Consider the following 24,442-nt stretch of genomic DNA (forward strand, 5'->3'; position numbering starts at 1 on the left):
GGCTCATGAATCAAAAACAGCAACATTCATACCTCTGCACAAAGGTGGGCCATCTGTGGACCATGGAATCTACAGACACATAAGTCTCTGTAGCCTCATATGCAAAAGCATGGAAAGAACTATCATGGAAATGATCAATAATTACATATGAAACCTCCAGATACTGTACCCAGTTTGGTTTAATCAGGGGTGGGTCATGCCTATTTAACTTGGTGGATTTCTTTGAGAAGTTCACCAAAGCAATGGATGTGGGAAAATGGTTTGAACTGCTTACCTTGACTTGGCCAAGGCATTTGACACAATGCCCCACATGGGCATTGTTGAAAAACTCAAGAGGTTAGGTACAAACCTTTATGTCACCCGGTTGATAGCCATCTTGCTCACAGACAAGACAGGAAGTTAGAATTGGGGAGTCCACCTCTACAAAGAGACCAATCACAAGTGAAGTCCCTCAGGGATCGTTCTTGGGACTGCTCCTTTTTGCCATTTACTTCTCTGAAGTCAAGACCAATGTCAATGGCATCTGGGTGCCTACATTTGCAGATGATTGCAAATTAGGGTCTGTCATCGAATCCCCCACCAACACAAATGTTCCCCAGGAAGGGCTGACACAGAAAAATAACTGGTGTCAGAGCCATGGACTAAAACTAAATGCCAAAAATTTCATAACAGTATCCTTCAGAAAGTCATCCACCTCTGGCAACTATGATATTAATACAACCCTAAGAGCTGACCCAGTAGTCAGGGACTTGGGGACACACATAAACAGTAATCTAGCCTTTGACCATCACGTGTCAACAGTAGTGAGAAAATCATTCTATGTTGTGCAACTTATAGCAAAGGTATGGCATCTAGGTCCAAGGAAGTCATTGTTCCACTGTATTCAGCATTTATCAGACCTGTCATTGAGTACAATACCCCTTTAGTTTGCACCTAACCAGGTATATCCAACAACTGGAACATTCACTGAGATTCCTCATGAAAAAAGTACAGGGGGTTAATAACATTTCCTATGCAGATCACCTCAATGCTCTATCCCTGTATTCTGTGTCCTACAGGCTGTTGAGGGGAGATCTATGCCTGGTATACAAGGCATTGTCAGACCCCACTCTGATGGAACTCCTGCATATCTGCAAAAGAAACTGCACCAGAATTACCCATTCTAAAGATGTATAACTCGCATGTGATATAAATAGGACTTGCTGGAAAGACAGGTATGCCTCCCAGAGACTACCCCTTCTCTGGAACAGACTCCCCATCCACGTGATGCAGCATTCCTCACAAACCCAATTCAGGTGTAACTTGGACAACAGGATGGGAACAGAAAATTAATTTCTGGTTTGGCACCTATGTCTGTAATGGACATAGGCAGCCTGTAAATAATTAATCTCCCAAGCTCGTACAACGTACATACAGTTAAGGGTGCCAGAACTTCTCATAGATTTGGGATGCATGGCTTGGCTTAAAAAGGCCCTTGTGGTCATTAGCCTAGTAAACACATATGAACCTAAGACCCATGTATTCCCCATACTTCCACTGACTTAAAATATACTAACTCTGAGATTGCACAACACCAGGAAGAAAAGTGAAACTACCTCATCAGTGTCTTCGCTCTGCAAACATACTTCCCCCCATTCAATGTGCAAGTTATTCACTTACTTTGATTTGAATAACATGCACTCGACTAGAGTGCACTTCAATGCCAGCTCATGGATCTCATTTGAAAATATAATTTTTCCTAAACCTTAGCAGTGTTGCCATCTACTTTTGTAGGCCAACACTCACCTGCGAGATGAGCATTGCTGCTTATGACAATTTTGTAAGCCTTCTAGATATCCCTTCCACATGCAGCCTTCGCATTCTTTTCTAGGACTTTGCATTTTCTTTGATAACCCAGTTTACCTACTTTTTTGTCAGGTTTCTTGCTGCTGTTTCCCACTATTGCCCTTCCTTGATAAGTTATTTCACCTATGGCATTTCTTCCTTAAAACAATTTCATAGCAATTCTTTGCTACAAGTTCATTTCAAGTCTTCCATATTACATACAACTGTGTCAAGTCCATCTTAGTGTAATCCCAGATCTCTCTTCTTGTGATGTGGAAATGTACACCACAAATTAAAATTATAACAGCTAATTAGTATTTCTCTCTCTTCAGCTTTTCTTAACATGCAGATGTAAAATCATCTATATGCTCCTTAAACTATACAACACAAATTCTAAAAGCACAATATGTTACTTTGAGGTGCATCCAACAGCTCTGATTCTTGATCAACAGCTAAGAATACTCAAGGCAGTCTTTCCATGACTGAGCAACAGGTCTGTGCACTTATATTATGTCATGCATCCATTCATAAACATTAAAAATCTCCCTAAGGGTGAAACAATGCTTAGAAATCTATGCACTCTGCCTATGGGAAAATGAGTAAAGTTTCCTGTTAAGTTAGTATAGTGCTTGCAGTTGTTGCTGCAGATGTCATTATTTAGATTTGTGAGCCTCAAGACTTGGGTCGGTAAACCCAGGGTTTATTTAGTTAATTTAGCTGGGCTCAAATACCAACTTAGCTGAATATTACTAAGAGACAAGTTCAATTACTGCTTTGCACTGCTGGCAGTAACATGTTTATTAGACTCTCTAACCAAATATAACAGACAGTGAGTACTGACAGACATCTTTGTTGAGGACTGCATGCCCTACCTGAGCATATGGAGCTTTCACAGTTCTCATTTTTTAGTCTGGTGACATCAGTAATACAATAATTATTACCTGCCTCCTAATATAAAAAGCCAAAGTGGTGATAATCTAACCTTTGGCACTGCTTAGTGTCACAGTTTTACAAAAGTATGGCTTTATAAAACATTAGCAACTCAGTAATCTTAATGGCTCTGCAAAAAATACAGTTGTTGGAAGTACTAGCCATGAAATGCAGGAAATCTGACATGAGCAAATTAAAAAAAATGCCAAATAAAATGCTTCCTTCTGAGAATTACTTAATGAATATATACCTTCTTCTTAGAGATACTACAATACTTATAAGAAAACAGTAGACATTGTATTAATTTATTTACATACGTAACTGCATTTGTTAACCAGGAATGTCTAGCTGGTTAGTCATTTTTCCAGCTGAGTCCTGGGAAGACATCTACATATATACGGAATGATATACAAACTCTACTCCCGCAAATCACATTTTATGAGGAAGTATATTTTAGGCTGAGGTTCCATTAACTGCTGTTACAATTGTTATGTAACAGTTTCATTTTAAATACCAGTAGAACGAAGCACAGAAACTGTTGCTGATTGTACATTTCCTGTTCACTGTTGACTGACGTACCAGTACCTGCAACAATAGAATATGCATTTTGGACTTGCCTACAGTGTTTCAGTACTTGCAATTAAGTGAGCTAAATAATCTACAATTGTTCAGGATGCATGTCTAACTGGTCTGAGTCCTTAAATTAAAAGCTCTGAACAGCAAGCATTTCAAAGCACTTTTTAAACAGCTTACTATGAGTAGTATGCCATTAGTCAATATAATAGTATAATGTGCCAATAGTTAGGATCTGGTAGCATAGCATTGCTGATTTCCTGTAGAGAAACAAAAAAATGATTTCTAGCACATTTCACACAGAACCTACTGATACTGTTGGAGTACTGATGGCTTTCTCTTTTAATGGACAGATATGACTAAGTAGTACAACTAGTAGCAGCTTCGTTCTCTGACTACAGCAGGTTTCTGTAATGGTTAGAAGCTACTATGTTTATACTACAAACCATCTTTTAAAAACATGGCCATCTTATTCTTGTGTTCAGACTGATTTTTCCATTAAGCAAGTTCAGGGTTCTTTAACCAAATTGGCAAGCTCAATATTTTTATGAAAATGGTATATGTTGCTACTATCTCCTCTGTTTGAATTATGGTCACTTTGATATGTCAGTCACTGCTAACATAATTCAAACATAATTAGATAGTTTCTAGGTGAACAACTTGATGTAATCAAAAAAATTCACAGATCCCAGTTATTTGCAGTACTACACTCACTTTAGACAAATCAAATGCCAGATGTGGAGTTTCAGCATCTGTATTTAGCTGTTCTCCAGTGTATTAAAAGCAATCAAACAGGCCAAACCATAATGACAGCATGATTAGATAGGTTTAGCATAAAGGGAATTGCACAAGACATCCATGAATTATTGCACAACCACAAGGGGCAAAGAAAACATTTTATTGTGATGACATTAGACATACCAGATAAACCATCTTAAAAATGAACTTAAAAGTAATTATATTTTATATCATTTAATATTTATTCTGTTTATTTCAGTTTTAAAATAAAGTGATTTATACATTAAAGTATGCAAACATATAAATTAAAACTACAATTCCTTATTTATTTCTTATATTCAACAAAGTGGTCTCCAGATACATCTGGCTTACTTTAGACCATATAAAAGGGTCACTGATGTATTTCCAACTTACTGTTACACAGTAAATCTTTCATTTATAGTACATGGACAAATAATAAACTGTTCTGGAATGAAATATGGGAGCTGTGATGGAAAAAGTACATTTTCACTTGTGTCCGGCCATCTCTATGGCCAGAGCCAGACTGCGAATGTTTGCTATGCAACCAGCTGATGCTTTCTGAAGGACTTCATCCGTAGAGCCTACCAAGTCCAGAAGGAGCTGTTAAAAGAGTAAAACAGTGAATCACTAAATAAGAAAGAAAGCTGATTTATAACAAAAGATGGAACAGATATACAGAAAAGAACAAAATAAAGCAAAACCTACAGTTTCACTTATTTTAAGTTAAAAATTTAATTTTTTATTTTAGATGTACTACCTTTTTTAGGAATAAAATACCACAAATTGCATATCATGATTAAAACCAGTGCAAGGAAAAGGTGCTGACAGTGCTTTATTTGGTTAAAGTTAACATTTAGTAGTACTTTTTCAAAGTTTACTAGCTAAATTATCTTTTTACTGATGAAACAATGTTACTTGATGCTAAACTAATTTTTTTTTTATTTAATATGGTAAAGACATGCAGTATGTGGACCTGACACACTGAACTGGCTGTAGATGTGAGTGGTGGTGGAGTGTCACCATTCAAGAAATTTACATCACAACCCAGCAGTAAGACTAACACAAAAAGAAAAGGTAAGCAAAATGAAGGCACATGTAAGAGAAGAAAGGGTGTAATATTATTGTGAAAGACAAGGGCAATTCAGTTACTATTATGGTGAGAACATCATTACAGGTCTACTGGGATATTTCAGTGCCTTGTCCTTACAATAACTGACTGGGTAGAATATGAAGTTATGCATCCAGTAAGCATGTCTTGGATAACAACTGTAATGAAAGCACCATAACTTTGGAAAATGTATCAAAGGTTAGAATTCAGCGGCATGGCCCAGCACTAAGCAACCACAGCCAGGATGTCTGACTCACATTGACAGTGTTCCCAACTTGCTAACTACATCCCACCAAGGAGAATGAAGTACAGTTTTTGACATAAGCCAGCTACATACTCATAAATCCAGGGCTAGAGATGGACACATCAGCAGATGATGTGGGGAGTTACATTTCCAGGATAGGATGCAAAATGCGTTCTACAGACAGCAGGCAGAGAAAGGCTCATGTAATGCAGTGTGTGGGGAGTGAATTTATGTAGTAGGCAGAATGCAACAAGATGAACTGCTTGGTGCATCTGTGTAATGGCATCAGGTATGGAAGTGATGGGCAATGGCATGTAGAAAGTTAAGAATGCTGCACAGTCCCCCATTTTGACTCTAGGACAGCAGTTAGTTGATGCTCCATAAGAAAGGTCTGTTTCCACCATGGTATGAGGGGCCATCCTCAATGGACAGCCACCCAGTGATCATTCAGGGTGTTCTGTTCACAATGGAGGGCACATAGGAATTTATGCAGGGCCATTTTGAGAGGTAAAAGCAGTACTTCAGGTAGTGATGCCATATATCCACTCTATTTTGAGATCGGAGGGAAGGTCCAAGTTGCATAAAATCATGGATGCACCAAAACCAAACAGGGTATGTTGGGACAGTCTCTTCATCCCATGATGCCTTCTGCCATATGTCCTTGGACAATCCCTATTGTAACTAAGGTCAAAGAACACTGCTATGTTGTGGGACACAGCACACAGCAGCTCAGGGAATGCAGGAGTGGTCTCACTTTCCCTGAGAAAAGCCAGATCAAGTAGCTTTTGGAATTGTGTGGTAAACACCGTATCCAAGTCACAGTGTGGTGTAGTCAGGTGGTGATACTATATTTGCCTTCTCAGGATTTCCTCACAGTAGAATAAATAACCTTTAACGATTGCTGTGGGTAAGTATCATCTGAAAACTTTGATGGCTGCAATTTCAGAATCAGTCAGCACACATCATTCCTTAAGCTCTGGAGTGTATAATGAGCAGAATTGTGGTATGAGACTCTGTTGGGCAGTATAGGCAGCCAGAGGCATGAACTAGGGGTGCCAGTGTCCACCATGTATGGGAACCCATGGTGCCATGTTGTCTGCATACTTTTGAAATGGTTGGAAAGGTGCTTTCTGCCAGTATGATTCAGAAGGTTGCCAGGTCATGCAGATTTGCTCCTGTGGTCCACATTACCACATGCATGCTATCTCCTACATACTGAGTACCCTTTGAATGAAGGTCCTGCATTTCATAGGTTACAGGCATGGTTTCATGTACAGGAGAGATGTAAGTATGTCTATGTGGCTGTGCCTCAGTTTGTGACTCATATATTTACTGATGTTTTTCAGGATGGGATGGATGGCATAGCCAGCACCGTCTCTGTATGCACCACATGCAGCAAATATGGCAGTATCAGCACTGTTGTGCCTGGAAGTTATTGCACGATCCTTAATAGCTCCAACATCATAGCCATAGGTGCCCTTATGATGTCAGAAGCATGTCAGTGAGCAACTGTCTTTAGCAGCTCCTCTCTGGCCTCCCATATAATGGTGAAAATAGACCTTTCTTATGGAGCATCAGTTAACTCCTGTTATCATGAGATTGCTGGGACTGTCTACCCTGTGCATAACTTGTACCTTTTCAGAACATGATCCAAATATATGTAACCTCTGATAGACTTTTCTAGGTAGAAGAGCACCCTTCTATTGCTACCTGTGGCAATGACTTTGTGACTGCAGAATACCATGTACCTATCCAAGTTACCGCAATATGTCCCCATCTGGTGTCTGCCCTGATATGTCAATATACATGTGTTTCTTGGTTAGGTTTGCACTGCCTTGGGCCTCTGGGGTGTTATGTAGTACCCACACAGTGTCTTAGCATAGATTCTGGGAGAGGGTCTGTAAGCAGCTGCTGTCATACCCTAGGGTGCCTGCAAATGCTAAGGCTTCCACACATCATGATCTCACTTATAGGCACCATTTCAATGGGTTTTGACATTTTTGGCTCCTTCTGTTGTTGCTTCCATGGCTAGTCACACTTTGAATCTGCTCAGATGTTATCATGCAGTACTTGGCATTTCTGTGGTGAGGCTCTCTTAGTACAGCTACATCAGTGGATTTCCTTACGTATAGTGCTTGGCAAATGTATTTATTTATTTTATTTTACATTTGTTGACCGGGATACTCCGACTGGATATATGTCCATTTTCACGGGGACAAAAGCTCCAAGATAATAAAACACATTGAATATTTAGTAAATGCTAGTTTCAAGCAGATTACTGTCATAAGCAATACAAATTAACAAATACATATTAATTTGCTGCTTCACAAATACCTGTGGAATTCACTCTTATTATAAAGGTAGAAGACACTCATTCCAGCTGAATATGCAATGGCTATTCTGTAATCATAGCAGAACCCAGTGTATACAGCTATCCACTTAGAGAAAGTTTGTTTCCCTGCAAGATTTTGCACTCTAATAGCTGCAAAGGAAACATTATGTTGCTGTGGCTTACAGATTTTTTAGTTCTAAAACTATATGCTTTCTCCACTGGGATGAGACTACTTCAAATTTCTATATGCTGCACCATTCAGATGAAGAAAGAAAGAAAAGCTTTTTTTTTTTTTTTTTAGTTTAGGCAGCATCTAACACACTGTTAGGCATGAAAGTGGAAAGAAGGGTTAGCAATCAGAGTCATTCTCTTTATAAAAAATAGGGTACAATACAACATGTAAGAGACTGCAGCTCTAAAGGCCCTTCTAGAGGTAACAACCAACAAAGATTGATTTTTGGGTTAATATTGTACAAACTGGGTCGCAGGGAGGGTTTTGTCATGGTTCTCAGAAAAAAAATGTAAACCCTGAGATGGTACATGAGTTTCATTAAGATGGTAAAAATTTTTCTCTTGGAAAATAATTGAGCAGTAAATCTGATGACAATGGCAGAACCCACAAAACATATGCTAGCCAAATCAAAACAATGAGTTGCAGCAGGTGGGTAAAATAGACCCTTTGAAGGAAGCTCTGAGTGGTAATATAAGATCTGTAAAAGCTGTGCTTGAAGTGGCATGCAGCTTAGTTATATATACCAATAATAGAATGCTTTTCATTTTGGCAAACAAGATTTTTAGAATATATCATACTCCAGGAGGGCCAGCCGCATCTGTGTAAAAAAACAAATCTCTTTTAGGAATCAAATTCCAGCATGCAGATTGTGTGACGGATGCAGCGTGTTGTCCTGTTTTTAGGCAAGAAGATCCTCCTTCAAAGGAATATGCAAACAATTCAATGATGTCTTCGTGATATATGAAAACTAGTCTGGGCCAAAATGGACTTATTGGAATCAGGCATTTTTTTCTGGCGCTGATTTTTGTAGATATTATTGATCCTCGAGTACGTAAAGACATGACTGTTTCTCCAAGGTCTTGACAGGGCTTTGTCAGATCTGAGCCATAATATTAGTGAACGAGCATTCTCTATTAGGAAAAGAGATCCCCCATCTTGTTAGGTTGAGGAAGATCTTGGGATGCAGCTGCTACTCCTCATCCAGACGAACCATGAAACTTAGGGAGTCCAACAGAAGACTACCCATGCCTGTCAGATAAAATAACTACTTGCAGTTGGTGACTCATGAATACTACCAGTTCTGGGACCTGACTTGCACCTCTGTAAAGAAGATATGAGTTTGTTTATATACACCAAGAATGCTCAGTGCAACCATCTTTGATTGCATAGAAAGCCATGTTTCCATAACAGATAAAAAAAAAGGGAGTCCTGTACATTCAGCAACCGAAATTACTGGTTGAGATGAAAAATCCAACAAAAGGGAGGCTACTGGCTGAGATGAAATAAACAATTTTCCTGGATTTGAATTGACCATGAGCAACAATCAAGTCAGTTCCTTCACCAAACTTGGGTGAGCTGAGGCAGGAAGATCCAGTGGGTCAGACATATGATGACAGAGACTTTGAAGAAGATGCCAACCTTTCCTCATGTAGAGACTCATTTAGGGAATAATGAGGATGCTGCTGCCATGTGACTTAGAAATGTCAGAAATGTTCTCACCAGCAGTTTGAACTAGCCAGCTGCCCACCTGGTAAAACAAGGGTAGCATTTCAGAAATCCTCTGCTGAGTTAGAAATACTTTCTGAAGAGAGAAAACAACATTGGCCTCTAAAAACTCAAGTCATCTCCCACTGAGCTTACAATATATTTAGTTTTTTTGTAGTTTACAGTCCACCCTACAGAATGGAAAATTAGGATGACTTTCAATAGACTGTAGTGATGATTAAGCCTGAATAAGACAACAAGGTATACAGATAGTGGTAAATTTGCACACCCTGTTGTATTAAAACATTATGACTCAGGCTAAGTACTCCAAAATATTCACTAGGTGCTTGTCAATCTGAACAACAACTGAACTGAAAATGCTGATTTCCTACTATGGACCTTAAAAACCTAGTTTTAAGTGAAAAGATGGAAGCAAGGCAATAATTATCTTTTAGGTTAACATTCACAATCCAAGTACCCAAAACAATACAAGAAGCAGTGAATGGAGAGTTGCCATTCTGAAGTTCTTTATGTTGAAAAAGCATCGGTTTAAAAACCTAGTTTCCAGGTACCATCATCTTTATCTGAAATTAGGAGAACCTTAAGTAAAACCACTTTGATGTGAGACACTAAACATTCTCTTTTTCTAACTTTCTTTGGTATCATGCCTTTTAACAGAAGTTTGGGACTTGTTAGTACAGATTTTGAAATTCTTGGCATGGACTTTGATGACATTATAAAACAGAGTTCAGTTTTATAACCTGTTTTCAAAACCTCTTCCAACCACCTGAGACTCGTGGCCCAGATTCTTTCAAAATGACTATGTCATGCTCTCTACTGCCAATGTCTGATGACTGGTAAGAACCAACAGAGAACAACAAAAGTTTAGTGGAGAGGGTCCTGCTCAACATGAACATAAGTCATTTGAAGAAGCTACGTCTGCCTGAGAGACAAAAATCAGAGCGCTATACTTTGTTCTCAAGTTAAAACTACTTTCATCCCATAGAATTCCTTCCACTTGCATGATATGATTTAAAACTCTGTGATTAGCCCTCATGGGAAGAGATTTCTTATACACTTATCTTCCAGAGCAATGGAAATTTCTTGCACATGCCAGTAAAAAAAGAAAAAGAACAAGGGGGGGGCAAACTCTATGATGACTTGAAGACACACATACACAGTAATCTAGCCTTTAACCATCATGTGTTTATAGTAGTGAGGAAATCATTCTTTGCTGTGCAACTTATAAACAAAGCTATGGTATCTAGGTCCCAGGAGGTCATTGTTCCACTGTATTCGGCATTCATCAGACCTGTGATTGAGTGCAGTTCCCCTTTTATGCACTGTTATGTTATGCATAATATCCTTTTTTTCCCTACTTTTTCTAGTTTCCACATTCCTGCCAAATATTTGCCAGGCCATTGTGTATCTAAGCCCCATATATCCTTTCTAGGATGAGATACATTCACACTGTGACTGTCACACAGGTAGCTATCAGGGGATTTTACATTTACAGCTGTAATGTCAGCTAGTATGGCCTGTTAACACACATGGTAATGACATGCAAAAGGTGCAATTTGTGACTGTCAACTACTTCCACAAATAGCACAGCCTCTCAGGTAGCCTTGCTGTCATGTTCTGAGCAGGCGAATTCCACTAAGTCCTTGGACTCCACTAGAGATTCTTTAGTGGGATAAGAGTCCTGTGACATGCCCTACAATCCTCAGGACAGGTAAGCTGTCAAACTCTCTTTTCAATAATTCTTGTGTGGTTAAGTGACTTGCCCAAAGTCACATAGTACGCAGAGGGATGCCTGTAGAATCAAACTGTGGACTGCGGAATGAAGATCATTAGCAGCTGATAGCCTCAGTCTTCTGCTCTAACTGCCAGAATGTAAGGTGAGAGGTTTGAGTGGTAGAAGATTATCAATGCACTTATGTTGTCTTTGTATACATTAAGTAAGCAGTCAATTAGAGCTCAGGAGCTGTATATTAATACTCAACCCTGCTAATAAAAACTTTTTGCCATTAAAGAGTGCCCTCAGGGGGAGCAGACAACCAACTCAGTTACTGTTAAAATAGGGTAATGAAATTTTCTGTTCTTCAATATGCAAATTAGCTGGGATTTACCAATGAGTTCATGCTGTGAGATACATTGTAACATATAAAAAAAATACACCTTAAAAGCATATCACCTATTTTTGCCAAAGTAAGTAACAATGTACAGGATGTGAAGATGTCAGCAAAGTGACCTCAAAGTTCTTTTGGGAACTAAACAAAAGTTACTCTTTATTAAAGGACAGAACTGTAAAGAGTTGGGAAGAGATATGGGGTCAGTACAACTTGCTGCATGTGATTCAGATCTGTGTACCCACGTCTAGCTGTTATGCACTGCTGTCTAAAAATATTTCACGTATCAGGTCAGAATATCAAAAAAGCCTTAAGCAGCTATAGTAAATAACAAAGACAGGTGTAGAGCAGACTGGAGAAACTAAACTATGTTAGGATGCCTTACTGATCCTGTCCCTTTTGGAAGTTATGTCCTAAATGTAATTATTGATAAAAATAGATGAGATAGTAACCTCACATATTTGATCAGTTGATACATTTATAACAAGTCAAATGTACCCATGAAGTGCTTTTCAGCTAGACCCCCACATGATAAGCACTGTGCTGAAACTGGGCAATCCACTTTACACTATTTAGTCATTGTCATAGGTTTTAAATGTAAAAATAATGTAAGGTTCGATGCAAAGTGGTGACTTTTCTTAATTAACAGACTTAATAATAGCATTAGTTTTTTATTGGTGCCCTTGTGTTTATTGATTATTAGCCCTCCTCATAACCATCAATCTATTCATTCTTCACAAGATGAGGGAAATTTTGGACCCATTCATTCCATGTGACACGAAAAACAGTCACGCCCGTATCACCTTGGTTGATGGTTCTTTATGACCTGAAAGCCCCCACCTGAAAGGAAGCAATCCGGCCAATTTGGAGCCGTCATTTCTTCACCCTCGAGTGAGCCAGGGCTAGCCACTCACTTCCCCCTTTCTCAACCCCCCCATTTCCCTGCTCTTCTAGCAACTGAGTCGATATTTGAACTTCCTGGGTCACAGTCGGGGCTTCATCCTTCTGTGCTTCCAAGTCAGGCTGACTCAATAATGTCTTGGGAAATTTATGGCTTGCTTATTTGGAAAGTACATAAGTGAGTAAGTGTATCTCTGCCTTCCCCATTCAAAATTAACTGGTCTATTTGGAAGTTATAAAGTGGCTTTCTGATGCACTTCTGTGTGTATCCTGTATCCATGAGCAACAGATACCTTGGCTATTTCTCAACTGAACTCAATAGCACAGTGTTAGAGGTGCAAGAAGGGTGACCCAGAGGGTCAAAGTTCAATTCTTGCTTTAAGCATGAACTCCTTTACTGCTGTGTTCCTGGATTTTGACAGAGCTCTTACCTCCTCAGTATATTTTAAGTGATATGGTATAGGAGTTCTGGTTCAGGAAGCATTTTGATGCACTCTTTATGTTGATTCCTTTACAGGTTTATAGGTGTGTACTATGCTAATGAGCACTGGGGCCTTTTTAAGCCTAGCCATATATTCAAAATCTCTGACAAGTTTTGGTGCCTTTGTTAAGTGTAATGCAGGAGCTTGGGAGATAAATCATTTACAACCTGTGGCCTGGGAGATGAACCATTTACAGGCTGTTTGTGTCCAACAGAGACACAGGTGCTAAATTAGTGATGAATTTTCTGTTCCCCATCTAATTGTTCAAGATACACATGAATTGGGTTAGAGAGGAACTTTGCTTCACATGAATGGGAAGTCTGTTCCAGAGAAGGGGTAGCCTCTAGTATACATACCTGTCTCTCCAGCTGGTCCTATTTATATCAAAGGAAAGGTTTAAATCTTTAGAATGAGTAATTCTGGTGCTGTTCATTTTGCGGATATGCAAAATATCGCTTTCTATGCCAGGCATAGATGTCCCCTCAGCAGCCTTTTGGAAACAAAATACAGGGATAGGGCTTTGAGGCAGTGTGCATAGAGCATGTTACTTATGCCCTGTATTATTTTAGGGATGAACCTCTGTGGATGTTCCAATTGCTGGATGTACCTGGTTAGGTACATAAAAGGGGAACTGCACTCAATCACAGGTCTGATGAATGCCGAATACAGTGGAACAATGACCTCCTGGGACCTAGACACCATGGTTTTGTTTATAAGTTGCACAGCAAAGAATGATTTCCTCAGTACTATAAACACATGATGGTTAAAGGCTAGATTACTGTGTATGTGTGTCTCCAAGTCGGTTAACTCTTAGTTTTTATTGTCAGTATCATAGTTCCCATGGGTGGATGACTTCCCAGAGGATATTATTATGCATTTCTTGGCATTTAGTTTTAGTCCATAGCTCTGACACAAGTTATTTGACTGCCTCAGCCCTTACTAGAGAACATTAGTGTCATTAGGGAATTCTATGACTGTTCCTAATTTGCAGTTGTCTGCAAATTTGGTAAACCAGAGTCCCTTGATGTTGGTCTTGACTTTAGAGGACTTCCTGGGTCCTGTCTGCAATCCAGCAGGCTATCCACTGGGTGACATAAGGGTTTACACCCAACCTCTTGAGTTTGTCAACACTGCCCAAGTGGGGTACTGTGTTAAATGTCTTGGCTAGGTCAAGATAGGCAGTATGAACTTGTTTTGCCCTCATCCATTGCTTTGGTGACCTTCTCAAAGAAGTCTGCCAAGTTGAGTAGGCATGACTTGTCCTTTGTCTGATTACTGGAGGAAGATGCTTCCACACTAAGTTCTTTATGTATTTCCTAGTCAGATTGGGTTATGGATGAACAATGCTCTGGGGAATAGTCCACTTAGTTTGTATTAATACAAATAGTTATAAAAGATGAAAATACAAATAGGTTAAAATAAATAAAAATATGTCAGTGCACCTCGTCTATTCCCAAAGGTTTATCTGTGTGTATCACATACTGTGGAAATCAAAAGGATTGATGGCTTAGCTGCATTTTATATATGAAGAACCACAGCAGGCCTGGAGTTCATCATCTGCAGCTTGCACGGTATGAAGTACCGATAATGTGAAGGATCAGGAACATCCAAGTGTGATGACATCCTTCCTCAAATGCAGAGTAGAAATATTTAACATCTGGTAAGTTTCCAAATTATGTCTGCATTTTTTGTTTTGTATTTTGCCTCCACACCAGCCAGATGAAGCTCTAGTATGTGAGCAGCTAAATGAACTCTGATCACCTTCAGCATGGGCCGACTCCTTTTCCTAACTCCAATGAACAGGAGAAGCCAGACTCAATATATGATTGCAAAACTATCACACTTCAAGTTTGCAAATAGATAGAAATTGTCTACATATTTCAAAACATGTTGATTATACTTAGCTGCCTGCAAGCACTTTAGCACAGAGAGTAAGAGAATGAGTGCCGTACCTGTAGATTTGGTTTGAAAAATATACACAGTGTTAAGTAATGAAACAATGACAGAGAGATGCTTACTGTGAACTCTAGAAGGAACATTAACCATTTTCACATATAGTTGTATGTACCATCCACTTTAGTTTAACTCATTCACCCCTAAGCAGGAAGAGGCTAAATAATTTCCTGAATTCTTTGAAGCCAAGAAACTTCTTGCTTCCTGGGAGGATTCCCCCAAATCTTGTACTGAAAACATACCTTATATGCTCTGCAATGTGTCTTATAAACAACAACAACAATTACAAAACAATGTACAAAATGAAAGTTATTTATTAAATTATATATTATGCAAATGTATTATTAGTACTAAAATTCTGTATGGTGATATTGATTTTATATTGCTAATTTCTTAAGGAAAATACTATCTCATTTGGTAAAGATTATTAATGCTATGGTAAAAAGTACAGTTGTGTAACTTGCACTTACCCATAACAGTAGATGTTCAAATTCCTCAATGCTGTAGTAGCCTTTAGGCTACATGGGTTGTTTTCCTGCCTAAGAAACAACTGGCCAGCTTCACAAAGCTCTAGCTTTCTCCAACACCTTCAGATAACCCCAAGGAGGGAACTCATCAGTCAGAGTGATGATTTCTTTGGGACTTTCTTGCCCATAGAGAGGATTCTAATAATCCTGAACCAAATAATAATAATAATAATAACAACAACAATAATAAACATATAAAGTAGAAACCTACCTTATATCCCATCTACAACTATAAGCAGGGTCCGAATGGAGAGATAAGTCCGCAAGTAAAGGAGAGTATTATTGCTGAAAATGAATTCATCCTCAAGTCTTGGTGAGTACCTTCACAAGGTGGACATTGTTTTTCACAAACTCTCACCAAGATGTCACTGATATATAGACTGTATTTATATAGAATATATCATGGACAGAAGTAGGTTAAAAATTAAAAAAAGACAGCTGGGTCCACAAGACCCAGTATAAAAAAGTGCCCAATCTTGGTAGGCACACTGGTTCCAGGACTGGAAAAGATGACAATGCAGCATCCTCAAAATACAGAAGCATTCCTACAATGGGGCCAGGCCAGACCCAGGGGGAGGATGCTCCCCCCGTTGTAGAAGGAAGTAGAGGTCCACAAAAATCACAAAAACTGATAGGCTAAAGAAAAGCCATAAAGACGATAAAGTGGACTATTGAGGATAAGAAAGAAATTATGTATTGTTACTATTATGCAAAAAGATCAGAATTTCCAGACACCAGATATACTAAACAATTAAGAGAGAAATTAGAGGAAAGAAAAGTAATTCCACAAGAAAACTGTCAGAAGCTTCAAATAAAAAATTGTATTCATTAATATAACAGACGTGTGAAAAACAGTATATAGATCATAAAACTTTGATCTTGGAAAAAGAAGCATCTGGTGGCGTGCGAAAATATAAACAAAACCTAGAGATTTTTGAAAAGTATAAAAAAGAAATAAGGACATGAGAAAGGGAGAGATTTGATATGGTGCAATATTTATGCAAAGGAGAAAGCCAAATTAATCAATATAAAGAAGGCAGCCCCAAATATATTCAAAGAGAAATATAGGCAAAGGCATCCAGATATGGAAAATTTCACAATAAAACAAATAATATCACAAAGAGAGAATTCAGAAAAGAAAATTAGTAAAGTAGAAGTTAAAAAAATAGAAGCTGTATGATGTGCCTGCGAAGTGAAGGATTTGGTGTAGAAGATCTAACACAGGTTACATCACAGCATTATGGAATGAGTCCCCAAAGTAAGGAGAAGCAGGAAGATCAGGAGACATTTGAAGAAGAAATATGGACATGGGAAAGAAAAAGAGATTCAATATGGTGAAATATTTATGCAAAGGAGTAAGCAAAACTAACCAATACAAAAAGAGCAGCACCATATTTGAAAAGAAATACAGGCAAAGGAATCCAGACATGGAACATTTTACAATAGAAAAAATAAGAAGACAGAGAAAAAGTAGAAAAGGAGATCAGTAATGGAGAAGTTAAAGAAATAGAAACTGAGGTGATGGAGTACCTGTGAAGTGAAGGATTTAGTGTAGAAAATCTAATTCAGAAAGCACCACAACAGGACAGAGTAATGGCTATCCAAATTAAGGGGAAACCAATGGAACAGGAAGCAATAGGTCAAGTGCCATATAAAGATATTTTGGACCCTTCCGCAAGAAACCAGTATAAGAGTTCACTCAAAGCTGGACACCAAGGGAAGGAACAGGAAGCTGTGGAACTTCAGAATGAACTGGCTCCCCACTTAAGCACCATGTTCAATAATAGCCTCGCATCAGGCTTTGTGCCCACTGAATGGCACACAGCAACAGTTATCCCACTCCACAAAGGGGGAGCTACCACTGATCCCGGGAACTATCAACCTATTAGCCTGACGAGCCTGGTCTGCAAGGTCATGGAACGTATCATCATGGAACGCATAAACAAAAACATTGGTAACCTCCAAACTCTGGATCCCACCCAGTTCGGGTTTGTGAAAGGCAGATCATGCCTCCTGACCCTGATCGACTTCTTTGAGGCAGTCACCAAAGCCGTGGATGAGGGTAAGGTGGTTCACACAGCCTATCTTGACCTCGCCAAGGCTTTCGACACCATCCCCCATTCTGGAATTATAGCTAAACTCACTAAACTAGGCATAAATCCCTACGTCACAAGATGGGTTGCCAACTGGCTCACCCGACAGAACCCACACTGTAAAAGTTGCAGACTCCGAATCTGACCTCAAGGCAGTGACAAGTGGAGTGCCACAGGGTTCCATCCTGGGACCTCTCCTGTTTGGTATCTACTTCTCTGAAGTACAGGCTAACACAGAAGGCCTCTAGCTGACGAAGTTCGCAGATGACTGCAAACTAGGAGCCATAGTCAAGTCCCCAAATGATGTAGACATCCTACAGAAGGGCCTCACTGAGACAGATGCCTGGTGTCAGAGCCATGGCCTCAAGCTCAATGCCAAAAAGTGCAGTGTCATTCCCCTTTGGTAAAAACTCTGTACCCATGAACTACCACATAGGCAGCAATCTACTTAACACTGAATGCGTGATAACAGACCTTGGGACCCAGGTGGACAGTAGTCTCTCCTTTGATAGTCACATCGCCACAGTAGTCAGGAAGTCCTTCTATGTGGCACACCTCATCATAAAAGGGTTCTCATCCAGGAAAAAAAGAGGTCATTGTTCCCCTCTACTCGTCACTCATTAGACACATTATAGAGTACAACGCCGCTTTTGGAATGTACCTCACAAGACATCTGCAGCAGCTGGAGAGGCCACAGAAGTACCTCACAAAGAGGATTACTGGCCTCAAACAAGTGCTCTACACTGACCGCCTCAAAAAACTCCAGCTTTACTCCGTAGCATATCGCCTACTCTGAGGTGATCTCTGCCTAACATATAAAGCTATGTCAAACCCAGAGCTGTTGGACATGCTACACCTAAAGAAATCCCAATCCCTCCAAGCTACACACTCTAGGGACCTAAATCTTGTCACCACAATAAACAGGACATGCTGGAGGGATAGATTCCTATCCCAGAGACTTCCTATACTCTGGAACAAGCTACCCATCTATGTCAAGTAAAGTTCTTCATTAGCACTCTTCAAGAAAAATCTTGATGAATGGATGGTAAATAGGAAATACACCCCGGGGATCACTTCTGTGTCTCTGCTGGACAGTGGCATAGGAAAATAACTTTCTTGGGTGGCATAAGCTATGGTACCTTGCTCGCTATGCTTACGAAGGTCCTTGGGCCGATAGCCTAGTACCTACCTATGAAAGTCTGATGCAGTCAATGTTGAGGAGTGGTAGGTCAGTCAGTTCCCATATGACAGAGCAATGGATGGCACAGGATAAAATTGAAGAGAATGTGCCACAGGAAGATGCTATAAAACCTTCTATAGAATTCCTGCAGGAAATGGAAAACAAAAAAATGTGTCCTCAGTGTAGAAGAAAATGAGCTAAGAGAATAGTTGCTTGATTTAATAGACATATATAGACACATTAAGATCAATGAAAGAAATAGACTGCAGAAGGTCAATAAAACCAAAAAAGTCAGAAGTTTGATAAAATAAATGAACACAGTAATCAGGACTGTCCATAGAGATCCATGCGATATAACAGAAGTAAACAGGATATATTACTGTGCAGCAGCTAAATTAATAAGTGATACAGTTCTACCACAAGAACATAGGGTAGTGAAGAAGGGGAGAAATTGAATACCACCATGGAAGTATAGAATAGGGAAAACTATAAAGCAATTAAGACAAGAAGTGTCACTGTTAGAAGAATATAGAAGAGGGAACAGATCAGCAAAAATACTAAGAAAGATAGACATGATAAAAGCAATGTGCAATATTATAACAGACCAGGATCCATCATGCACTATCACAAATAAACTAAAAATCTCAGCAGAGGTAGAAAAACTTAGAAAATATGCAGATAGATATAAAGGAAAAGTACAAAATAAACAAGTTATTGATGACCCAAAAAGTTTTATAGAGAACTGGGAAACAAAGTAAAATTAATTGAAAGACCACCAACAAATGAAGAAATAGATACATTTTGGAGAAGTACTTATGAAGATCCTGTGGAACACATCAAAAATGCTAAATGGATAGAAGAAGCAAAAGAAAGAATAAGAAGTTTAAAGGTACAGAACATGAAATGGGATGAGGTAACAGCCACAGAGACTGAAACAAAGTTAAGAAAAGCCTTTAATTGGAAAACCCCAGATACAGTGCCTAACTTTTGGTTAAAAGTATTAACATCTTTGCACGAAGATTTAGCCATGAGTAAGAACTATTTATATGCGCATCCCGAATAGACACCAACCTGGCTAACAACAGGAAAAACAATGCTCCTACAAAAGAGTAGGGTAAGGAAGATAGGTGCAGCTACTGCAGCAGTGAGGAAGTCAAATATCTATATTTATAGGGAAGTGCAATTTAAACAACTGTACTGTGCTCATCATTCTCACTGATGCAATAGTTGTTAGGCTATATGGGCTAATTATCAAAGCCGATCCAACCTGGGAGGAAAAATGAATTGGATCCAAGAGCCCCTGGAGAACATCCCTAGCAAAACTAGCCTTGGACCTTGAAAAGGAATCCCGTTTGCAATACTTTATAAATGTATGCACTGAGGACCATGTAAGTGCCTCAAGAATGTTTCCAAAGTCCACTTCTTTCCAGCATGGCACGGTAGAAGACAAGGCTCTAACTGAATGTACTTTGATACCACCTGGAATGGATTTGCCACAGCAAGAGTAACAAAAAGTAATACCTAGGGACAACCACCTGGAAATTGTCTATTTAGACACAGAATGTCCATTTTTGTCCCCTGATAAGGAAAAAAAAATAGCTGGCAGATTCTCTAAAGGACCTTGTTCTTCAACATAGTACTTGAGCTGTCTATGCACATCCACAACATGTTGAATCCTTTATCCCTGGTTTTTATTTCAGGGTAGAAAACTAAGAATTTGATAGTTTGATTCAAAGTAAACTCTGGAATCACTTTGGGCCTATGGGGGGGGGGGGTCTTAATGTGAGCCTCCCTCAGGGGAACATGAAGTAAGGTTCATTTACCATAACAGTTTGCATCTCAGATACTCTTCTTGCTGATGCCAAAGCAATGATGAATTCAGTTTTCCAAGTCAAGAACTTAAATCAGTTTGATAAGCAGGTTTAAAAGCTGAAATAGTCAACATCTCCAGCACAAAGCTGAGATACTGAGGAGGATCAACCTATTTACAATGAGATGTCAGGTGTAAAACTCCTTTCAGAAACTATTATATCACAAACAGAAAAGACAAAGGAGGATCCATGGGCAGATATGCTGTAATGGCAACAACAGGAACCATATTAGATAAATAACAAAGGACGGAGGAAAGTACCTCATACAAATATTTGGGCAACAGTGGTACAAAATCCCTGATGAACCCTTGTTTATTAGTAAGACTTCAAGTAAAAAATAATTTTGACTTACCAATGTATGAGTTTATAGCATGTTTTATTGCTTCATTTAGAACCTGCTGCACATCCTCATGATATAAATGCCTAAAAGGTATTAGAATTTAATTATCCAGACAGTCACATGAACGTTTACTAAGACTGAGGTGTATCAAACTCTCCCATCTTGTGTGAGTAGATCCAGACTGTGATGAAGCTCATGGTAACTGCCCATGGCCAATTCCATAAGAAAGGGAGAACCAGTTTTGCCTAACCTAAAAGGGAGTCCCCACAATGATTTTTTTGGGAATCCTTCTGAACCATCAGAATTATCCTGGATATCAGTGGAAAGGATGAAAAAGCTTAAGGGAACATTTCCATTCAATGGAAGGAAAATGCATTGATTTTCCAGGTTTGTTTACAAGGAGTCTTGTTTTAGAGTTGGAGCTATGAGGTCTAATGTTTTTGACAATTACCTTGGTCACTTCTGCAGTCACTTTGGGGAGAACAGGCATTCATTCCAGCTTGTCACAGATATCTTCTTATAAGTGTGTCTTTTTAGACTGGGATCTGTTGCCACCAAATTTGAGTTTCAGGTCTGTAAACAAGTAGGATGTATACCACACTAGGATATAATCTGATACATACCACAGAGCTAGTGACCACAAAAAATTGTATAAAAAATGTTTATTCTCTCTGACGTCTCAGCACCAATGCCTTCAAGGAGTATAGTACATTTAAAAACACTAACCCTTTTATAACAGAAACAATTAGACACATAATTAATCAATTAAAACAATTAAATCAATACTTAAAGTAAAACCTGCCAATTGAGCTCTGCATTCATTCCCTTAGGTATCATTGTATCAAAATTCAGTATATACAAAGCTTCTTTGTACAGAAGCTTATTTGTAATGTTTTCATCTGTATAAATCTTATCTATTTTTTCCAGAATTGATGCTTGTAGCCCTCCAGATTGACCATGATGTACTTTATGAAAATGTTCAGCCACTGAGCTCTGTTCTTTTCCCTTGTCAATGTCTCGAATATGTTCTAGAAGCCTGATTTTAAAGGCTCTTTTAGACTCACCAATGTAAAACCTATTTACAAGGGCACAAGTAGGCCCTAAAGATACAAACTATTTGACCTAAGGATAGCCTCCTTTTCATACCTGTCAACTGTACAGATTTTCATGGAATGTCTAGATTTTTGCCTCATATTTTTGGTCTTTTTCTCATAAAATTGTGGTCTTCTGGCAAATCATTGAGGGTTGAAGTCAGGAAAATAATGACAGACGTTTGAGATTCAGACTTCATACCCTCCGAAAATTAATGCGAATACAAAACCTGTTATTCTACCAAGTTTCTAAGTTTGTAAGAGCAATATTTAAAAAGTGCCCCTATTTTTGGGCCCTTGTCCCCCCCCCCGTACTATGGCTTTGCCCAGATTTCTTGCTCTAAGAGGTTGAGAGGTATGCTCCTTTCACTCTAGTGCCTTAAGTGCAAGTGTATTATAAGATAGCCTTCATTACATTTAAAGATGCTTAGAAAAAGAGTAGTCTTACAGTAAAACAGATCAACAGATTAACAGATCTTAATAAACTATCATCCTGCTATAACCCCATTGCCAGATTTGCTACTGACACAGCCTACCGGACACACCACTGTCACAACCTAAATCGCCTAGGATGGCTTGAACTGCCAAGCCTACTGCAGTTCAACCAGCTAATATTGGCACATAAAGTCCTTTACCAACCAGAAAATACACCAGCACTAAAAAATATTATCAGCCCCTACACCAGCACCCAGCCACTGCGTTCATCCACTAGACTCCTACTTCAAACATACAAATCCAACTACTCAGCTGGGGACTCTCTTGTTTGCCAACTCTGTTGGAAAAATATGGAACAGACTCCCAGCTGACTTGACCCTAGAACCCTCACTTAACTCAACTCAAAAACAAACTCAAGAAATACTTCGAAACGCATTGGTTATGTCCTTGCACTAACCCCAACTAGTGACCTCTCTATTTCTTAGGTGCCTTACCTTCAACTATTTCTAACTTTTTTCTACCACTCCATTTCAAGAAGGGTCAATTGTATAACTGCTGCTCAGTGTGTCTTAAACCTGAATGTAATATTATGTATGTTTAACTTTGAAAATAATGTTATGTTTTGTAAAATGTTTTATAATAAGTACTATATGTGCTGAATGCTTGCATTGCTTATGACTGTAATCTGCTTGAAACTAGCATTTACTAAATGTTCAATGCGTATTATTAACTTGGAGCTTTTCTCCCCGGGCCTCCACTGAAAATGGACATGTACCCAGTGGGACTATCCCGGTCAACAAATGTAAAATAAAATAAATAAATAAATAAAATATATGTTAATTTGTAGACGAATACTCAGACAGCTGGACTAGCACCTAGTAATGCTTAGCATCTGGATACTTTGTAAAACACGTGAATCAGAAAAAGCATGTCCACATAACCTATGTCGTTTGCAATATTATCATCTCATCTGGTGAGTGTCCATCACTACAGCTGTATGAGGCACTCACAATAACAGAATAGGCTGATTTCTTTTCAGAGTTTAAATTGTTCATTACATGGCTAGCTACAATATTTTTTACAGGTCAGACTTCATAAAGTAGTAAATATTATACTAAATGATTTTATAGTTTGTGGCCACTAGTTGGCAGAAGACAAAAAAATTATAAAAGAAAAAATAGGCCAAATATCCTTTTACAGAACTTGTAAATCAAATGCCAAAAATTGCTGGTGCACTAATGATATGAAGAAGAAATTACAGTTTATGTAACGGCTGAGCTGCCCCTTTCAACTTGATTGATTCAGCCCATTCCATCAAACTGAAATGATGTGGGACATGTTTCCACCCCTGCCCATGCACTGCTTAACTAATATAACCTTGATGAACGTCACAAAGCACCAAAGTAGGTTAAATAACTTCTAGCCCTGAACCTGTTAAATAGAACAGGCTTGGTCAGTCATAAGGACCTGAAAAGTGCATCAGTCGCATAACCAAAAACCACAGAGGCAGGCTCACACTGAACAATACCCAGGCCTGCAAACATGTTAGCAAATACTCGTTAATCTAATAAAAAAATGGGCAAGCATCACAGATATAAGGTACAGGATTTAATTCTCAACTTTGGTCACTGACTGATAATTGGCTAGGTGTGTAATAGTCTACAGACTGATTGCCTGGAATCTCTGGCAGTTGTTGCAGAAGGTTAAGGCTGTGAGTTAGTTTCTGTGATACAGGTTTGATTCTTCCAGCCTTTATTTTCCTACCGTGTGACCTTGAGCAAGCCACTTAACCAAACACTGTAACTGTGAATTTGGGCTAGGCTATTTAATGCCCTCCTGGACTGCAACCCTCGTAACTACCTATGAATCTAATTATTCTACTAGGCTAAAGATCAAGTGGGAAGCAAAGTACATTTGGGTAAGTTGCACTCATCCATAACAGCAGATGTTCAAA

The 24,442-nt window shown here is 38.9% G+C and overlaps 1 protein-coding gene across 1 annotated transcript in view; it reads right to left on the minus strand.

Annotated features, from left to right (window-relative positions):
• Positions 1 to 4,208: 4,208 nt before the first annotated feature.
• ODAD2 (outer dynein arm docking complex subunit 2) overlaps positions 4,209 to 24,442 on the minus strand; it is a 1,637,397-nt gene continuing 1,617,163 nt past the window's right edge. Inside the window, exon 19 of the mRNA XM_044066670.1 lies at positions 4,209 to 4,686. Within this exon, the coding sequence (XP_043922605.1) occupies positions 4,573 to 4,686 (114 nt within the window). The 3' untranslated portion in view covers positions 4,209 to 4,572. The remainder of the gene's footprint in view (positions 4,687 to 24,442) is intronic.

Source organism: Protopterus annectens, chromosome 3.part1 (genome assembly GCF_019279795.1).
Source record: "Protopterus annectens isolate FY-2018-M chromosome 3.part1, PAN1.0, whole genome shotgun sequence".
Lineage (NCBI taxonomy): Eukaryota > Metazoa > Chordata > Ceratodontiformes > Protopteridae > Protopterus > Protopterus annectens.